The sequence below is a fragment of the Parus major genome, chromosome 1A (assembly GCF_001522545.3).
Source record: "Parus major isolate Abel chromosome 1A, Parus_major1.1, whole genome shotgun sequence".
Classification (NCBI taxonomy): domain Eukaryota; kingdom Metazoa; phylum Chordata; class Aves; order Passeriformes; family Paridae; genus Parus; species Parus major.
In genome coordinates this window covers 54,038,757-54,056,501 of record NC_031773.1, presented here as the reverse complement: position 1 = coordinate 54,056,501, position 17,745 = coordinate 54,038,757, and the positions used below count along the sequence as shown (strand labels likewise).

At 39.8% G+C, this 17,745-nt stretch overlaps 1 protein-coding gene across 5 annotated transcripts in view; it reads right to left on the bottom strand.

Moving 5' to 3' along the window:
* Nucleotides 1–1,730: 1,730 nt before the first annotated feature.
* Nucleotides 1,731–17,745, bottom strand: part of KIAA1549 (KIAA1549 ortholog) — a 142,660-nt gene continuing 126,645 nt past the window's right edge. For 2 of the 5 annotated variants that reach the window (XM_015628558.3, XM_015628559.3), the window contains 4 exons: nt 16,822–16,874; nt 13,265–13,410; nt 11,255–11,409; nt 1,731–6,461 (listed from right to left, as the gene is read on the bottom strand). In XM_015628558.3, coding sequence (XP_015484044.1) covers nt 6,207–6,461; nt 11,255–11,409; nt 13,265–13,410; nt 16,822–16,874 — 609 coding nt within the window. In that variant the 3' untranslated portion in view covers nt 1,731–6,206. Of the gene's footprint in view, nt 7,505–11,254; nt 11,410–13,264; nt 13,411–16,821; nt 16,875–17,745 lie in introns of all 5 variants that reach the window. The other 3 variants (XM_015628561.3, XM_015628560.3, XM_015628562.3) reach the window with 3 other exon arrangements.

The window sequence follows — 17,745 nt, the reverse complement described above, 5'->3', positions numbered from 1 at the left end:
ATCCCAGCAAATTTTCTTCCACACAGCAGTGAAGTGCAGGAGGATGTAGCAGGAATGGAAGAACACATCTGCACATCTACACATCTTCTGAACAGGAGATTCCTGTGCCATCAAGCCTGAAGACAGAAATAACTGTCAGGATCAACATCATCCATGGAAATGCTTGACTGGCAGTGTTCCATGCAAAATACAAAGCAACCTACCTGAAACCATTTTACCCAGGACTGCATGGACACAAATTCAGCAATCAGTTCAGAAGTTTGGGGATGCTCAGATCACCTATTCTGCACTGAATCTGAACTATTCAATATTTGCTGACTATGCTGAATTACTACTTGACAGTGGCTAATCCAAAACTCTTTCTCTTATTTCCTCAAGTCCAAGGATAAAAGCTTTCTGCTTTTTCATCATCACGTATTTTTAGAATTTATATTTCTTTAGTCAAGTTTCTTTCAGATCTGTGTTTCAGGACCGAAAGAGTGCTGTGCATGGCCAAATATAACACAGCATTAATTCTCTTTGAATACAAAAAGGTTGTTCCTGAAACACAAACAATATGCAGCTACTGCTTTTAAATCATGCACTGCACTAAAACCTTCCAACAGCCTGGATGAGGAAACCAACTTCTCCAAGAAGCCTTGGGATGGAAATATTTGAGAAGTCTTCCAGGGAGCACTACAGAGCTCTTAAGAAATGTGTGCATTTGAATATATCTGGAAATGCAAACCAATAATTTTCATCTTTCAACTCTTTAGTTCTCATTTCATTTCACCTTCTCTACAAGTGACAATAATAAGATTTCTGCAAGTGAACCTGAAAACCACCACGTCAGGGATCCAAGGATGTTTAGCATTTGTTCCAAAAGATTCTTCAGAGCATTTGTTCAAATGTGCCAATACTTTATTCCAGTTTAGATGTAACAGCCTAAACACAAATTTCCAGTTATGGAGTAAGAACTACTCAAAACTAAACAGGAGTGGCCATTGCAAAGGAAAAAAAATATATATTTGTTATGTAAAGGTACCAGGAAAAAGTAACACAAAATCAAGACAAAACATTCCATCTCTACAAATTACGAAGTGCAAAGAAATGTGTATTTTCCTAATGCTAATGTAATTTCTTTTTTAATCTGTCAGTCTTCGGTGGGATTCATGGGACTGCAGCTCTACTCCAGAAAACTCTTTAAAAAGGCAGTAAAACTCTGTGGGATTGTTGCTTCTCAAGTTTCTTACACTGTGTGAGTAAACTCACCCTGGGACTTGTAGGTCAAAGCTAGAACATCTTGCCAAGTGCATCCCAAACTGTACTGAAGAATCTGTAGGATGAATTCTTCCAAAGCACATGTGACCTACATGGTTTTCAGTGGAAGTCATGCAGATGCAGCCAGGGGCAACACAGAGCAATGTTTGGATCTGAACTGCCAATCCCATGTCACAAGCTGAGCATGCTCTGCCCTCACTGAAATGTGTCTGCTGGTGACAGCAGAATACATCCCCATCCTGTCTCCTCCATTTCTGAACAATATCTAACAGCAAGAGAAAAACATACTCTCCACAAAAAGGAACTGGATTTTTATTTCCACATTTAGGCGATTCCAAGCTGCTGCTGCATTTTTAGATGTGTCTCTAGGCACATCTAAACAGTCCTGGAGAAGCTCTACAGCCATGGTGAACTGCTTTTGGGAGTCTCACTGATGAAAGGAGTTCCTCACCCATACAAATCAGCACTGCAAGTGATGTAGGACTGCAAAGAGGGGCTGTCATGGACTCTACTTGAGTGTGGTCAGGGGGAATCACTAAGATTTCTTCTTACTGTCACAGGTAGTCCTGGAGACCTGGTTGCTGCCCTTGGCCTTCTGACAATCAGATGGCATCCTTTTTTTTTCCATCAATTTCCAGCTTTCTGTCCATATTCAGAACACAACAAACTGTTTGTTTCTGTTTTTTTTTTTTTTTTTTAAATCCATTTATTTCTTTACATCTGCAAAAATATGGCCCACAACATGTCCTCACCTCAAGGGCACAAATGTTCTTCATCCTGCCACTTCAAAGCTCTTGGCCAAAATAGGGCATTTTCAAGGACTGGCAGCTATTTACAAGGAACTGCTAGTTAAGGCATGCAACAGAAAATGCACATTTCTTCCTTTAGGTAAAAACTATGATAGCTAGAAAAGTGAGGAATGTAGTGAGGGCAAAAGTTAAAAAAGTGAGTTCAGCTGCCTACTGTCATCCACATCACACAACTGGTGACTTCACTTGGGCTTGAATATACACCCAGCTTCCTTATCTAATCCATCAAACATGTTTTCAAGCCACGAGTTAACAACAGTGTGAGCTGTCATGGTTCCTGGGAAGCTACAATTACTGTGCACAGCCTCTTTCTAAGATAATGCTGTAACCCTGCTGTTCATTGTCTAATTTAGAGGCACTGGCTTGGCAGGAACACACACTTTTGGGTGATCACTCTGTGTTTACTTGTGTCCATAAATGTGCACCATACTGGGGTAGCCAACTCCACACCAGCCTTTTGGGGCAGGGTGATACACACAGACCTTGTCTGACACTGCTGCTCCCCAACCACAAGGTAAGAAGCCTGATGCAAACCACAGCAAGGACAGTGCATTGCAAAGGGTCACTCAGATTCCACTCACTGCTCCCAAATGGCCATATTTAACATTACCAGTCCAGCACCTATGCAATTCTTTCCTCCTGAAAACAAGGTTTTCTTCCCCGAGTCAAAAGCCCACAGCCACTGGCATGACCACGAGTCACATCCTGCTGGAAAATATTTCATAGTACTGAAGCAGGCCCCACCTTCCACACTGAGTGTATGAAAAATAACTGCAACATTTCACTTAGCTCCAAAAATAACCGAGAAGCAGGCTGGAGGTCAACATTTTGGCCACAAAAAGGAAACCATGCTAAATTATGTAGCTCTCATCTTGCCAAGTTCTTTTATATGCCAAACTAAACACAGACTAAACACAAATGTCAAGGAAAATTGTGAAGCGAGGGAAGAGCCCGAGGATTCCGTGAACCAGATGGTTTAGTCATGGAAATGGATGCAACAGTTGGTAACAGCTTTCTGTGCCTGTACCAACTTTTCATCTGATAGGTGTTTTCAGAAACCAGTAGATGCATTAACAGATACTTAAAAACAGGATACTTTAAGTTTCAGGGAAAAATGGTTTGTTTGGTTCCCCTCCTCCTGCCTTTTAACAGGGCAATAAAAAAACAAATTGGCAAAAGAACTCAAAGGACACGGGGATGCAGAAGCTTACAGATTTTCTACCCCTAGAATTTTCAAGTGGAAACACACATTCTGGCATATGAATTCCACAGAATCCTTTTGTAGCACATGAAAAAAAAAAAACCCAGCCTTCCATGTAGCTGCAGAAAGTGTGGGTCTTCCTTGTCAAGGCCGTTCTTGGAACTGGTGGCTGGTAACTTCTGTTACTTTTCTTCCTATATGAGGATACAGACTAGGCCATACCAATTTTTTGGACACTGAATCAGGTCTCCAGCCAATCTGAGAACATAACTTCCAAACACAGCTTTCTGACTTCTTATATTTTACTATCCTGTTGAAAGTTTTAAAGAGGGTTTTCCTCATCAGAAAGCCTCTTTTATTTACAAGTACATATTTGTCCTGTGTTCTTCATAAGATTAGGGACTGAAAAAGAAATTATACACATCCAAATATAAAAAGATGGAATTTCACAATAGCATCACCATTACCAGCAAAAAAATGAATGAGAAGTGGCTTAAATCTAAATTTCAAAGCTCTTATTTTACAAAGAACATATTGTTCTTAAATAGCTGGAACCAGACAAAATTAATTTACCTCCTAGAAGACCACATTTTCTTGAAATGAAGTCACAGTAATGTGCTAATATTATAAGCATTGGTCTCTGAGCTCACTACAGAATTAAACTGGAGAAGGATGTGGGGTCTGAAAGAGATGGTTTTAATGGGAACACTTAGCAACAGTCAGTCTTCAGCGCTGTCAAAACGACCAAATGAACACTGCCTGGTACACTCTTCATTCTTCAAAACCTGGCATTTTGCAGAAGTATTGGCAACATTCATGTTTACAAAGTTGGCAGAAAACAAATGTTTATTTTTATCCTAGAATTAGCACACAAAAAACTTAAAAAATTCAAATCATAATGACCTGTTGGTACTGCTGTTACAACCATGCTGGTGTTCTGATTCCTTTCAAACCTCAACCCGTGCCCATGAGGGCTGCACACAAAGGCCAGGGAACTGGAAATTAGTTTACGCTTCTTCATTGCTCTGAGTCCCTCAAAACAGTTTCATACAGCATTTTGATGATCATAGGTAAACAGAAAAATAATTGAGCTTCCTAACAAAGAGGGAAACATACCACCTTTTATTCCACACCACCGAGGAACTGAGGTTTGGCTTCAGCCATGAGTATGACGTACACACTTCATCAATAAGGTAAGGAGGTGACTCCTTCCACCATGTCCTCCCAACTGCTTTCACTTCAGTCTGAGTTAGTCCTGCTGCTCTTACTGAACTGTGCACTGGAGCTAGGAGCAGATGTGGTAGCCAAAGACCACCATAACATACCAGTGTTACACACTCGTACTTCACCACTGCCATTTCTACCCCAGCCCCTGCCCAGCTGCCCACCATTCCCTCTGGCAGATCTCTGTTCCTTAGACCCTTGACCACTACCTTCTGCTCATGTCTGAAACACTTAGACTGCAGCACCTAATTCTTCTGCTGTCCACTGCCCCAGGGTAGGGCTCCCAAGCCTCCTCACCAACACTGAGCCTGTCCTCCATCTCTGTGCCAGTTTAGTAGCTTAAGCTCACTCTGACCTAAAAATGAAAACACTTCAAGCAATCGTGACTTAAGCAAAATGTCCGTATGTATTATGTCAGTTACAGTTATGCAATGGCCAACATTAGTAAATTCGTAGCTAATTTTAAATTAAAACTCTGAAAAAAACAGCGACAAAACAGTTCCATGGCACGTACCATTCTTACCATGGGGATAATGCTTACCCTTTGTCCAAAGGGACAGTGGAAACAAGTATAAATATAGAAACTGTCTCAAAACTGCAAATCTAAGCCTATGTTAATGCTCTAAACTGTCACTGACTTCCACTAAAATTATTCAGATCCAAACATAAGCAATGATTTAGGACATCAATTTATAACATAATGCTGGTGACCCTGTACCAGTCAGGCTGGATTGGTTTCTGTCCACAAAGCAAACTACAGAGTGGCAATAGTTTATCGCTGGTCTTGCAAGAGCATTTAGTATGCAAAGATGTTTTTTTAAAGATATACATACACATTTCCCTAAATCCAACTGTGGCTGAGTATTCCCCTTCCAGTTTTCAATAATTTTTAAACAAATTAGATACCAAGCCCTTTCTGTTTGCATGCTTTGCTTTGTTTTTCCAGCCTGAATGAGTCTACAAATATTTTCTTAATTATACAAGGCCAATGTTTCACTTTGCAAACATTGAAGATGAAGGAACACTTGAAGCTTCAGCACCAGAAGGAAAACAAGGAAGAGTGCAGAGGGTAGCTCCATTTGGAACCACAGAGCTTTAACAATTATCGTTCCAGTTTGATACAAGTAACTCATAAAGACTTTTATTCTAAGTAGTCCCCTCGTTCCTAACAACCAAAGTGATTCTTATGTGAGATCAGACCTTAAAGACCCTTTAGTTGATACAGTTTGTAATCCTGCAGAACAGCAACACAAACCAGCTCCCCATAAGCACTGGAGAGGTAAGAATACTTGTAATCTCTTGCAAAATGTCATCTGAGTTCATTCAAAACTTCACCTACTTCCTTAGAAAAAGGAGTCTATCACTCTTCAAGATTGTTCCTGACATTTTCTTTTGTTGTTGTTGCTGGAGTACTGAGTTCTTGACCTATGGTTTTATTTATGTGTTAGCCTGAATGAGGGTAAGGAGAGAAGAGGAGCACCATAATATTAGCAGACTAATTAATATTACTTGTGATGACACCGATGATTTTTCCTGTTTGTCCCCCATCTCTCCTTACAATTCTCATTTTGCTGTCTTTTTTGATTTTTCCAGAATGCTGTCAACAGAGTTGTGGAAGTTCCTTCCTTTGTGAGAACAAGATTGCTGATTTCCTCTAAGTCTTTGCTTCCATAGGAAGCAGATACCTGGCAGATTTGCAATGGAATGCTAAATCAACTATGGAAGTTCTGCACTGTTGTCTGTTTCTGAGAAAGTCGCAGAAGTTCTTCTCTAATTGCTTTGATAAGAGAGGCTGACGAGTGACCTGGCTGGAGATCCTCAGTGGAACTGGTGGTGTAGCAAAGGCCCTGGCCCTGCAGGCTGTTGTGTGGAAGCTGAGCAGGAGGTGCTGAGGGCTGCCTGGCTGAAGTCCTCGGCATCTGGAATACTGGTGAGGAGGAATATTCTTGGTGTCCATGCATATGCGTCTGGAAAAAGGGAGAAACCGTTATTGTACTTTCTGAATAAACATGATTTTCCCAGAAAAGACAAGAAAGCAAAAAGGCAAAGAACAGGGGGGAAAGCAACATGGATATGCTTCTATCTGCTGCAGCGGTTCTTCTGTTACATGAATGAGTGATGTCTCATACAGAGCACAAAAGGACAAGTGTACACAAAATTGCTGAACTGCCTCAAGTTCAGAGACCCCCTTGGCAATCTACAGTATGTTTAGGAACTGAAATGGAAGGAGGTGGGGAGAAACCCCACAGGACTGGAAATCAACAGGAATGGCTTCTCTTACCATCCACTTCCATCAACTTCCTAAAAGACAGCAGGCAAATCACTTTTTTCCTGGCTGTCATTTTGCCATACTATTTATAAACAGAGGTACTAGTATTTCCACCTTCCCTATTTATGCCTGCTTTGCCTGTTCAGACTACACTTTTGAGGACCCTGTGACTGATGAGTGACCAGTATAACACCCTCAACAGAAGAAGCAGCAGAAGAAAACTGCTTGGATTTGAAAGATTAGATTTTTCCATACTCAATTTCTGAGAAATGCTATCCCAGCTTAGGGACAATGATTGTTTCAGGGCAGGAAGGGGTTAATTCTGCCTGTGTTCAGTAACATACATTTTCTAACAAGACAAGAGAGACAGAGAACAGAAGCCTGAGTTTATTATGGCTTGTCATTCTGCAAGATGACCTGCTTACACTAAAACAAAGCATGGATTTGCAGTACACTGGGTGACTGCACCAGCGTGGACACAAACAAGGTGCATTTTGAAAATCTGGATTCCAGCTGACAAGCCTGAATGAAGCAAGTGTTTTTCCTCTTGCCTCGTACTGCTGGAGGCTGAGACAGAGCCTGAAGAAAACGCTGGACACAGAGGACTCGAACACACAGGTGGGAGCAAAGCAACGTAATCCCCTCTCAGGGGGAGCAGCAGATTCAGACCACAGCCACCACACGTCAGTGAGCACTACCTTTCTCTGGAAACAAGCCTTAAGGAGTGGCAGGGAGAGCAGCCTGATGGGGGAAGAAAGGACAGCAAGGTCAGCTAGAAGAGGATTTGGGAGTGAGGGGGAGGGGAATGAAGACATTACAAAGCAGAGCCTGGGAAGGATAGGGGGGACCTAGAGTGACAGCGGTGAGCAGGGAACACAAAAATGCATGGGAGCAAGCTCCTTAGCATCTCTCATAATACAAATGAATAAAATTTAAGCCATTTTGTATAAAATTGAATTAATAATAGATTCTGAGTCTCTTGTGCAGCTCATGTACAGCACTCTTCCTTTACACAGTTAATTTTGGGAGACAGATTAAGGGGAAAAGAGGCTTTAATAGAAGAATGATAGGCAAAGGTTTTCCAAGTAACATTCTGTCTTATTTCCTATAAAAGAGAGGTGATTTCAGTATCAGAAAGGAATGAATGGGTCTCTTGATTGTTCAGAATTATTCATTTGGCAGTGAAACCTGAAACTAATTCATATGTGCAGTCTAGAGTTTGCAAACCTGACAAGTACTCTGTGGGTTTATAGAGAAGAGATGACATAAAAAAATACTAAAAGGAAACACTCCTTTGATACATGAGTCTTAACAGCAACCTAAATTATGTTCAGGTTACTTTCCACATTAAAATGCACTATGTGATTCAGCTCCTATCTCACAATGCACTGAATTACCACCATAAGAATGGCCTCTACAGGAAAGTTAGGGAGTCTGAAGATCACAGGGTCTGTTTTTTACAGTAAGTTTATTGAGGTTTTCTTAAATATCTCAGAAAAAGAAAAGGGTGCGTTTCTGTGGTTTCACATTAGCATCAGAATTAATCAGGCCTGTAAAATTTCAATATAACATTGGTTTAGAAACCTAACCTCTACTAACCTACAACAGCAAAATAACAGGAGCAAAGAGACTGAAATAATTTTTGCTGTTTTTTTTAAACTTCTTTACTAACAGAAACACACAGAGATATGTTATATAACATTATATATGCAAACAGACATAGTTCTACATAATAGCTATACATTTTATATTTTTGTCTAGAAATTTCTGGATAATTAACAGCAGTGTGAAACAACTGACAAAAATATCTTTATGGAATCTTCCTTCTTAAGGAATGAAGATTTTTGAGGTGAAAGTGTAAATTAGTTAATCTCCACTTAATACCTGTTGAATTCTGGCCAATTTCAGCTGAACTAGATGTATAAATACATACACAGACATACATGGGTATATGTGTGTGCATGAATAGATAGGTAAAATTCACAAAACCAGACAGTTAATTAGACATAACCTGATTTGTTATCACCTTATTTGTTATCATTGAATCTGCTTCTGAGGGGCAGAAAGGTCAAGTTAGGCTGTTCTCTGCTGGATCTCTTAGCCAGCATGTATCTCACAGGGCCTATCTTGGGGACTTGAGAGACAACTAAGTTTGGTGAGATTTTTTAGAGACACTAGAGTGGGCACCTGAGCAGAAAAACAGAGTGAAAGGGAAACACTGGAAACCTGGAGGAAAGCTTGGGAGAAGAGTGGAAAGCTACAGGGACTGGAGGTGAGGAGGAGGTGATGCCAGGTGGAGGAGGGAGGTGGAGATATGCAAGACACTGAAGCCATCTGTAAGAAACCCGGCTTGATTTGTTCTGCTGCTCAGATGAGCACTTCAGGATTGTTCAGGATTGCATTTTGTGTCAGCTAAGGAAATGCTGTCATTCTCCTGGTTGCCCTGGGCCTTCTGAATGAAGAATTAAGGTGAATTGGTGGTACCCTGCACACTGGCTTTGGGCTGGGACGTTCAAGTGAGGTCATATTCCAGCAGAAAATCAGGTATTGACTTCAGGAATAAAGGGGTGAGGACACTGTGAGGAAAAGCACTATTGCAGGAAGACAAATGCAGATCCCTCTCCAGTATGTGTTTAAGAAAAATGCTCTAGATTTCAATCTTCTCAAATACAGTTTAATTTTAGAAACTTGATCAGAATGAGGGAACAGCAAGACAAGTTTTGCATAGGACCAGTTGAATACTCTACCAGAAGGAACATGACCATCATTAAGTAAAGCCTCATTGCCAAAATGAGGAAAGACAAATTTAGAACTCTCTGCTAGTGAAAAAAATACAAACTGTGAAGGTAATTATTTAACTGCAGAAAGCTACTAGACCAAGGTTTGTTTTTTTTTGTTTTTCTTTTTTAATTGGAAGAATCTTTTTAAAAAAAAAAAATTGCTCACAGGAAAAATAAATTTCAGGCAATATGTAAGCTCTCCTACAAATGGATGACACCAAATTCAAATAAGTTTTTCATGTTCAAGATCTCCTCCTTTAGCCTGTTTTTTAATAACAAACTGGAAAAAAAAAATCACATTGCAGTAACAAATGAACTGCAGCAACCAGAGAGCAAAAAGTTCTGGCAAAGCCAAGGAAATCTTTAAACTGCCATGAACTGAAAGAAAAAGAGCCTGGTTTGAAATGACCTCAACAGGAACGCACCCACAGATCTAGAAGAGCCATTTTCAGAAAAGAGACGCAAATGTAAAGCAAGGTCAATAAATGGTAACCCAGAGATGTCTCTGAAAATGAAATTTGAGTCACTGAGATCTCTCAAGCAAGTGCTCTTCTCGATGTAAACTGAAATGATGATCTTTCATTCAAATGCCACCGTTTCAAGCAGAGAAAGCACATTAAATTAAGGAAATAAATATTTTGGCTTTGACAGTTGAAGTTTTTGCATAGTATCAAATGGTGCACCCAGTTCTCAAAAACTTTATGCTGCTGGAGGCAGCTCAATTTCATCAAAATCTAAAGATAAGCCCATCTTGTTGAGTTTCTTTTCTGCAAAGCTATGTTACAATCATGCAATACTGCAAAACAACTTGAAGTTGTGTGAACACACACTGTCCTAAATATGCAAAAGGAGGAGATCCTGTCTTCTTTTCTCAAGGAAGAAACCAGAAAAAAATATAATTTAAACTAAGAGGCAGGGTAAGAAGCATAAAGTTGTCACTCTCAAGAGTACTGCAATAAACCTGTCACAGGTCAGTGTGCTCCAGGATGCAAGTACACCAAAGAGGGACTGGTAGCAGGCAGGTGTCTCTCTCCTGGCAAGGCCATATACTATCTTTAACCTCACACATCTGGTTGAATCAGAAATGTCAACCTCTGGAAGCACTGCTGCCAAGAACATGACATCACCACAGCTGCCTGGGGAACACAGGTAAATGAGTATGGATTCATTTACCACATCCTGCTGACTTAGGCCAGGAAAGTAACTGGTTTAGAAACACCTCTAACATTTAATGCAAGTATGTACTTTTTTCTGCTGCCCTGACTCCTGCTGTTAGCACTGACACAGAAGATAAAAGAACTTTATGCATACAAAATAGGATGGTAGCCTGGGACAATTTAGTTCAACGTTTTCTAATGACAGTGATCTCAAAATACAGAGGCATATTTCAAAGAAGGAATGGAAAGCAGTATCCACCTTCTGCTGGAGCTCAGAAGCAGAACTGGATGAACTGCAATTAATGGGTGAAGGCCTCAGTGAGGAAAAAAAAAGGTTAGGGTAAAATGAGAGAAAGCATTTAGAGAAGCAAAGGTGAAAGAACAGCAAGCAGAAGTCAGAAGAGCTAACAAGGGTTCGAAGGGCAAAGCAAAGAATGTCAGAGAAGCAACTAAAAGTATTCCAGCAGGAAAAAAGTTCCAAACAGTAATGCAGGAAAAAAATACCCAAACATATCACTACTTTGGAAACTATGCAAATGTGTAACAGTACTCACTGCATCTCGCCTAGCACATTCATCCTCTCCACGATACTGGGGCCACCCTGGCCCCCCCGGCTGGCCATGCCCTGCTCTGCCTGAGGGGATCTCCACTGGTTGACCTCCGATCCTGCTAGCAATTCCCACCTGAGTGAGGTGCTGTATCTGAGAACCTTAAAAGCAAATATTGTTTTTTTTTTCATCTTTATACACAGTCAAGTTCGCAGGGCAGACACATGATAACATAAAACTTTGTTGGAAGCAGGAGACAAGAAGAAAATGGAGCTCTGTTTCTGTGCAATTAATAAAAATCAGCAGAAAGAAGGCTGTAAGTGTGGAATAAAGACAGAAAAGTTATGTGCATTTTGTGCAGTTCATGTGAGTGTGATGCATTTCATGGCACTGCACTGAAAGAAGAGGTTGAGATACATGCATCCCTGACATGGGCTACTCTTCATTCCAAAAACATGCCAGCCCTTTCCAAAAAACAGTGCTTACTGAAAGCTCTGGCAATGCTTTTCTGTCAGTTACTCAGCAGCAAAGAGAAGGCATTTGCTCCTGTGGCACACCTTATTTGCATCACACTGGCAAGCAAGACCCTAACTCTGCAGACTGCCTCCTGTTCCATGGCTCTGAAGAATAAAATACACGACTATGTAAGAGTGTGCTTCTCTCAGCTTTGCTTTGTGGTTAAATATTAAACAATCCTGTCCTTAGCTAACCAGAAGGTCAGAACACACTGTATCTCCTTCCAGCCTGAAAGCCAACCTCCTCCTTTCTCCTTTTCCTTCCCTTCCCTCCCTCCCACTGCTTTCAAACATGTGCAAGGATAGCTGCCACCATTAATTGCAAGAGATATGTAACAACATGCCAGCTTTCCTTCTTCATTAATTTTCCCCCACAGGGAAATGTCATTTATATTTTTATTTTTAAAATTACTAATAATACTTTATTATTCATTAGAAATGAAACACATTTAACCCAGAGATACATAAAACTGTGTGTATGTACAAAAGGGGAGGAAAAGACAAAGAACAGTGTGATTTACGTGACGGACAGTCAGATAACTTTTCTGTTTTCTCTCAAAACCCCCCAATATTTGAGAAGTTCAATATTTACATGTAATTATGCTGAGGGACAGAAAATAAATATATGAAGTATTTCCAAACTTTAAAGCAGAATACCTATGAACGCTTAGACGATAGTGTGAATCAGAGAATAAAATAACCATCATTAGGCTGTAATAGTTACTACATATTCCTACTATTCTCATTCATTTAACATTTACAGGGAGATAGAAGCAACTATTGAAACTGGGCTCCTGATATAAGTATATGATCATACTTCCAGTCTTTTTCAAGGAAGAAAATATTTATCTGGGAGAAAATTAACTGTTACATTTGCATAGCAATACAATATTTTATTTTTAGAAGTGTTTGCTGCTTAACTGCCATGTGATGTTACCATCTTATTCATGAAAGCATTGGTGACTGCTATCAAAATTACCTCAACCAAATCAGGGAAGGTGATTTCATGTGGGACAGGAGAAATAGATAATTCAGTCTAAGAGATACTTCTTTAATGCATACAATTCTACAAAGAGAAATAAGAAACGCAGATGTAGAGAAGTATTAAAAAATGTTGCTATTTAGCATGCTGATTTGGGATGCATCAATTAGTTCATTTAGCACAAAAGAAGGAGTTCAAAATGGAAAGTTAGCATACATTGTAATCTCTAAAACAAGTAATTTTCCATTCTTAGAGAATGGGGCTTTGTGAAAATACGCTTTGTGATAACCAGTGCTTGCAAGATACTAAAAAAGGAGCAAAGCACTTCCTTTTTCTGCAAGGTCCTATGAAAAGTAAATCTCACTTTGTGATCATTTTCTGGGGGGCATTGAGGACAAGGACCACATATCACATGGAGCACCTGAAGGAGAATGACGTCTTACTGGTGACCTTGGCATAAGTACAGATCCAGAAAAGGATCAGTTCTTTTACTGCATATTCAACCGCAGTGAAGTGTACCTGCAGTGCTTCCAACTGGTCGTGGCCGTGCCACCGATGGCATTTCCTCTGAGTACATCCCTCTGGAGGAGTACTGAACCTCAGGTGGTGGCTGCTCCCCGTGCATTAACTCTGCAGGCTGAAGGAAACCTGGCCCAAAGTTCTGCCTGTGGAAAAAGATTTGAGATTAAAATAAGTGAAATCCCTAATTAGAAACAATAACGTAGGTGTGTCTCATACAGCAGTTCTTTATGCCTTTCAATGTAATTGTAATCTTCAATGTTGAGGAAAATATTTACAACTGAAAAATATGTTTTAGTGAAATTTTACCAAGTGTTTTTCACATGTTGCAGTCTCCTCAGTGCAGACAAAAAAGTTTACACATCTCAAGATCTTGTTTTTCCCTTGGGGGAAAAAAGTATCTTCAATAAAAAAAAATAAGAAAATTAGAAAAGTGAGACTTCAGCAGTGATGTAGCTGCTTATCTCAGCAACAAAGCTGACTCTACTCAAAGAGTTTCTAGGCACTCTTGCTCTAAACCAGAAGATAAACTGCATTACGTGTGTATTTTGTGAACAATTATTACTTCATGAAGTATTCTGATAATTTTTCTGGAAGTTTTCAAAACTGTGCTCTTTAAGATTGATGAAACTACTCAAAGCTGTCATTAGCACCTGTGAAGAAACACAATGTATACTGAAATTAATGTTTCCTTACCATTAGGCTGGTGCTGGTAGTCACTGTTAAATATTTGCTAAAAAGAGTTAACAGCAGAAACTGTAATCCATCTCACTTCACTAACTGTGTGAGTGTAAAAGAAGCAAAGTGAGACAAGCAGCCAAACTCAGGCACATGGAACTACACAAAGTGAGGGCTAGGGACAAGTTTTCCATGCCTTTTACCACAATGGCATCTTAGGCCTCCCAGGCTACAGTCTGCAGCATATCCTATTCCTCAAGATCTCAATTTTACACCCCTTTGCTTTACCACAAAATCCTGTGACTGCATCTAATTCAGACTATTCTTGATTTGTGCTTTATTTGGAAAACTATCCACCTTCATATGACAGCCAGATAGCAAAGACAGTTGACATAATAAATTGCCTGATAAAGCACAAACAAGCAATTGTAAATAAAAGTACCAGCAATTTGGCATGCAGTGTTACTAAATGAAGGAGGTTTAAGGGCTTCAAGCTGTAACAATCCCATTGTGGAAGTGCTAGAATTTCCCCAGTTCCCTAACACACAATCCCCACCTGTCCACTCAGCAGATCCAAAGGAAACCATTTCCAACCACACAAGCTAGTTAAAATAAATGCTTCAATGGGTAGGTAATGTTTAACAACATCACTTCTGTTATGTTAATCACTGTAATCAGTAAGGGATGTGATCATCTGGCCCTTTATGCCTGCAGTGTTAAGCTGGAATTTTGAAGCTGACAAATTACTACAATTTTTTGATGTTCTCTAAAGAAAATATTTTCTCAACATTACTCAAAATGTATTCTTTCTGTGCCAATTTTTCAGAGGACAGGAAGTAAATTCTTTATTCCTTATGTGTTTGTACTTGAAAGGTTCACATTTAATAAGGCTTCACCTTCTCCATCTTCTTTATAATAGATAGCTATAGCTTCTCTTTAAAGTCAAAGATCAATGTAAGAGTATAAAACCAGAATACAGCTCTGCATCTGTATCATACAGGTTTTCTAATGCTCCATCCTGTTCCCAGACTGAAACGCTGCTTTCAATTTTTTGCACACCCAAAAAAACCCCCAAATTACCTCCAGTCATTTACGTCAGGAGATACCGCTCCAAAAATCAATTTTACACCACTAATCCACTATAGCTCAGTATATCTATCTCTGCTGCATGATTCAATATCCATTTTCTGGCAAAAGCTGTTCATTATGCCTTTATAACTGCCTAGCTATTACGTGACCTAGGTCTTTTACATTTAATTTTTTTCCCCAGGTTGGTTCCGCCCCATTAAAGATGCTGATGGTGTTATTACAGAGAAGAGAACAGTATGCTCACCCAACTATTATTCCAAGCACTGGATATTTAACCCAATGGACTATGACATTGATACATGCCACCTAATCACACTGACCTCAGGTTTTTTTTCCTTCCTCTAACTGGTGCATTGCTTCTATCAATTTGTTTGTCATTATCTCCAGATTTTGAGAATAACTCCCACTGCACAACCATGACAACTCTTCCCTTGTTTTCTACTGACCAAGCTTTAGGAAACCTTCATTTTGATGAAAACTTAGAGGAATTATTTCTGTTCAGATCAATGACTTTGTAGATTGTTAACTTCATCTGTTGACACTGGCAAAGCCAGCATTTGAATTTCTGTGGTTTATATAAATTCAGACTGCCTATGCCAAAGAATGACAAACTTTTGAACAAAAACCACGTTGTGAGAACACTACCTTGCTCAGGTGTATCAACATGGACTACAGCAGTGCAATTAATTTATTTATGTGATTGATTCATCACATTTTCCCTGAATATGTAACAGGCCAACAAAGACAAAATCTCCTCAATAACAAGTAATTGGTTATGCTTTATACTGGCAGTCTCCAAGCTCACAATCAAGGTAATGTCAATTACCAGGAGTATACCAGATGTCATACTGTGTGCCACTTCATCTATGCTTCAGTCACACTGAAACTGTCATCTCCAGCCAAGAACCAAGCAAGATGCTGAGAAACTCCTCCTTTTCTACTTGGTCTTCTCAAAAATCAAGTTGCAGAACAATAAATCAAGGAAAATTCTTCACAGCCACTTTATCATCAAGTTTCCAAGGCCGTGAAAGGTGAAGTCTGACGAATGATATGGTATCTGTGGGATTTCATCTCATACGGTAAACTCTAAGAAGGTAATGAGAGAGCAGCACAAGGCCACCATTTTACTGCAGCAGCTTGGAGAGGGTGAGACAAGTCTCACCCCAGTGAGTACTGTGACTCAAGTGTCCAACTTCACATTTGATTAAAACACATGAAGAACCAAATGTGAAATTAACCATCACCCAGACAACCGTCTTCTCCTCTTTACACAATTCTCCCACGGCAAGGGCAGGAGAAGATGGAAAATTTGTTCTTCCCCTATTTTATAGTAATAGGGCTTCAAGGCAGACTTTCTCTGTGAGGGTCACTGTGATCTGTCATTTATTCTCAACTCAGTTAAAAATAGAATGAATCTGTTAGTCATATGAAAGCTGTTGTGAGTGAGTGTTGCCCTGAGGATACAGAAACAAGATGAAAGCAAGAGTACTGGGAGAATTACATGCATCTGAGTAACTGTTTCAGGCTCTCCAAAAGCTCAGACTCAGTGCTTTACTGAACATTGGAAGGACATCTCTATAGCTGAGGGGCTAGAAACACATTTCTTTTAAACACAGCCTTGGATTCCATACAGCATGCATATGTCATTTATGCTTCATAAATAAATAACTGGATCTGGATTCCTGTCTCATTTATACAGTACTTTGCATAACAATATACCAGTGCCAATAAAAAATCTGGAGTAATTGCAAGGAAAATAATAAATGAAAATTGTATCAGTATAAAGCTACCTTGGTAGGAGACCTGGTGCTGTTGGCGGAGTCATTCCAAATTCCATGTATCTCTGTCAGAAGAATGAAACAAAGCACCAAATTAAAATTAAAATTCATACCTTGGGAAGTCCACGGTCAGTCTTTTAAGTGATGAATGGCAGAGATCACTAAGCCTGTGTAAGACCTGATGTCAGCCATAAGAATTTCCATTTTACAAACAGAGGAGCACAAGAAGATCTGGGAATCACTGCTACAACCTCTTCAGTGTGATCAGAGTCTTAATTTAAAAACCTTTCAGAAATACTTTTTCTCACTTGCAGAAGATCAAGAGCTGCTCCAATGTCTACTTAGCAAAAAACCAAGCTTTGCATTTGGAAATCTCTTTTGACCTCGAACAGCATCAGACTGCAGCAGAGAGACCACAGGGCTCAGACTCATCAGAGCTTGGGAATCAGAGCTACAAGATTATCCATGTGCTTCAGTGCTCCATCAAAAGTGAAAAATCATACACAGAAACACTGCTTCCCTATGCCCCACCTCCTGAAAGTTTTTGGATATCCTGCTGAAAAATATGACCTAAGTCAAATAGATTCTTTTTTTTTTATTGTCAAAATAGGAACTACCACACATATTAAAAAAAAAAAAGTTTTACTCTCAGACACAGCAAGACTGGGTTGTGAAAGACTCTAACTGAGAAGATCTGAAATTATCCTAAAGGAAAACTCCTTGTGGAGGATGAGATTGGACAAGAGAAAAACAACCAAACAGTGCAGAAAGCAAGTTCACCATCTTGTGTGAATTTCTGAATTCTCCTTGTTTCAGGAATATTCTGCATTTGTGCTAAGTCCTGACAACAAGGGCACAACAGTGGCCATGGCTCAACCGGTGCTAACTCCCCAGAGACACCTTTCAAGCTGTGTCACAAATGTGTCCTTTACCGCC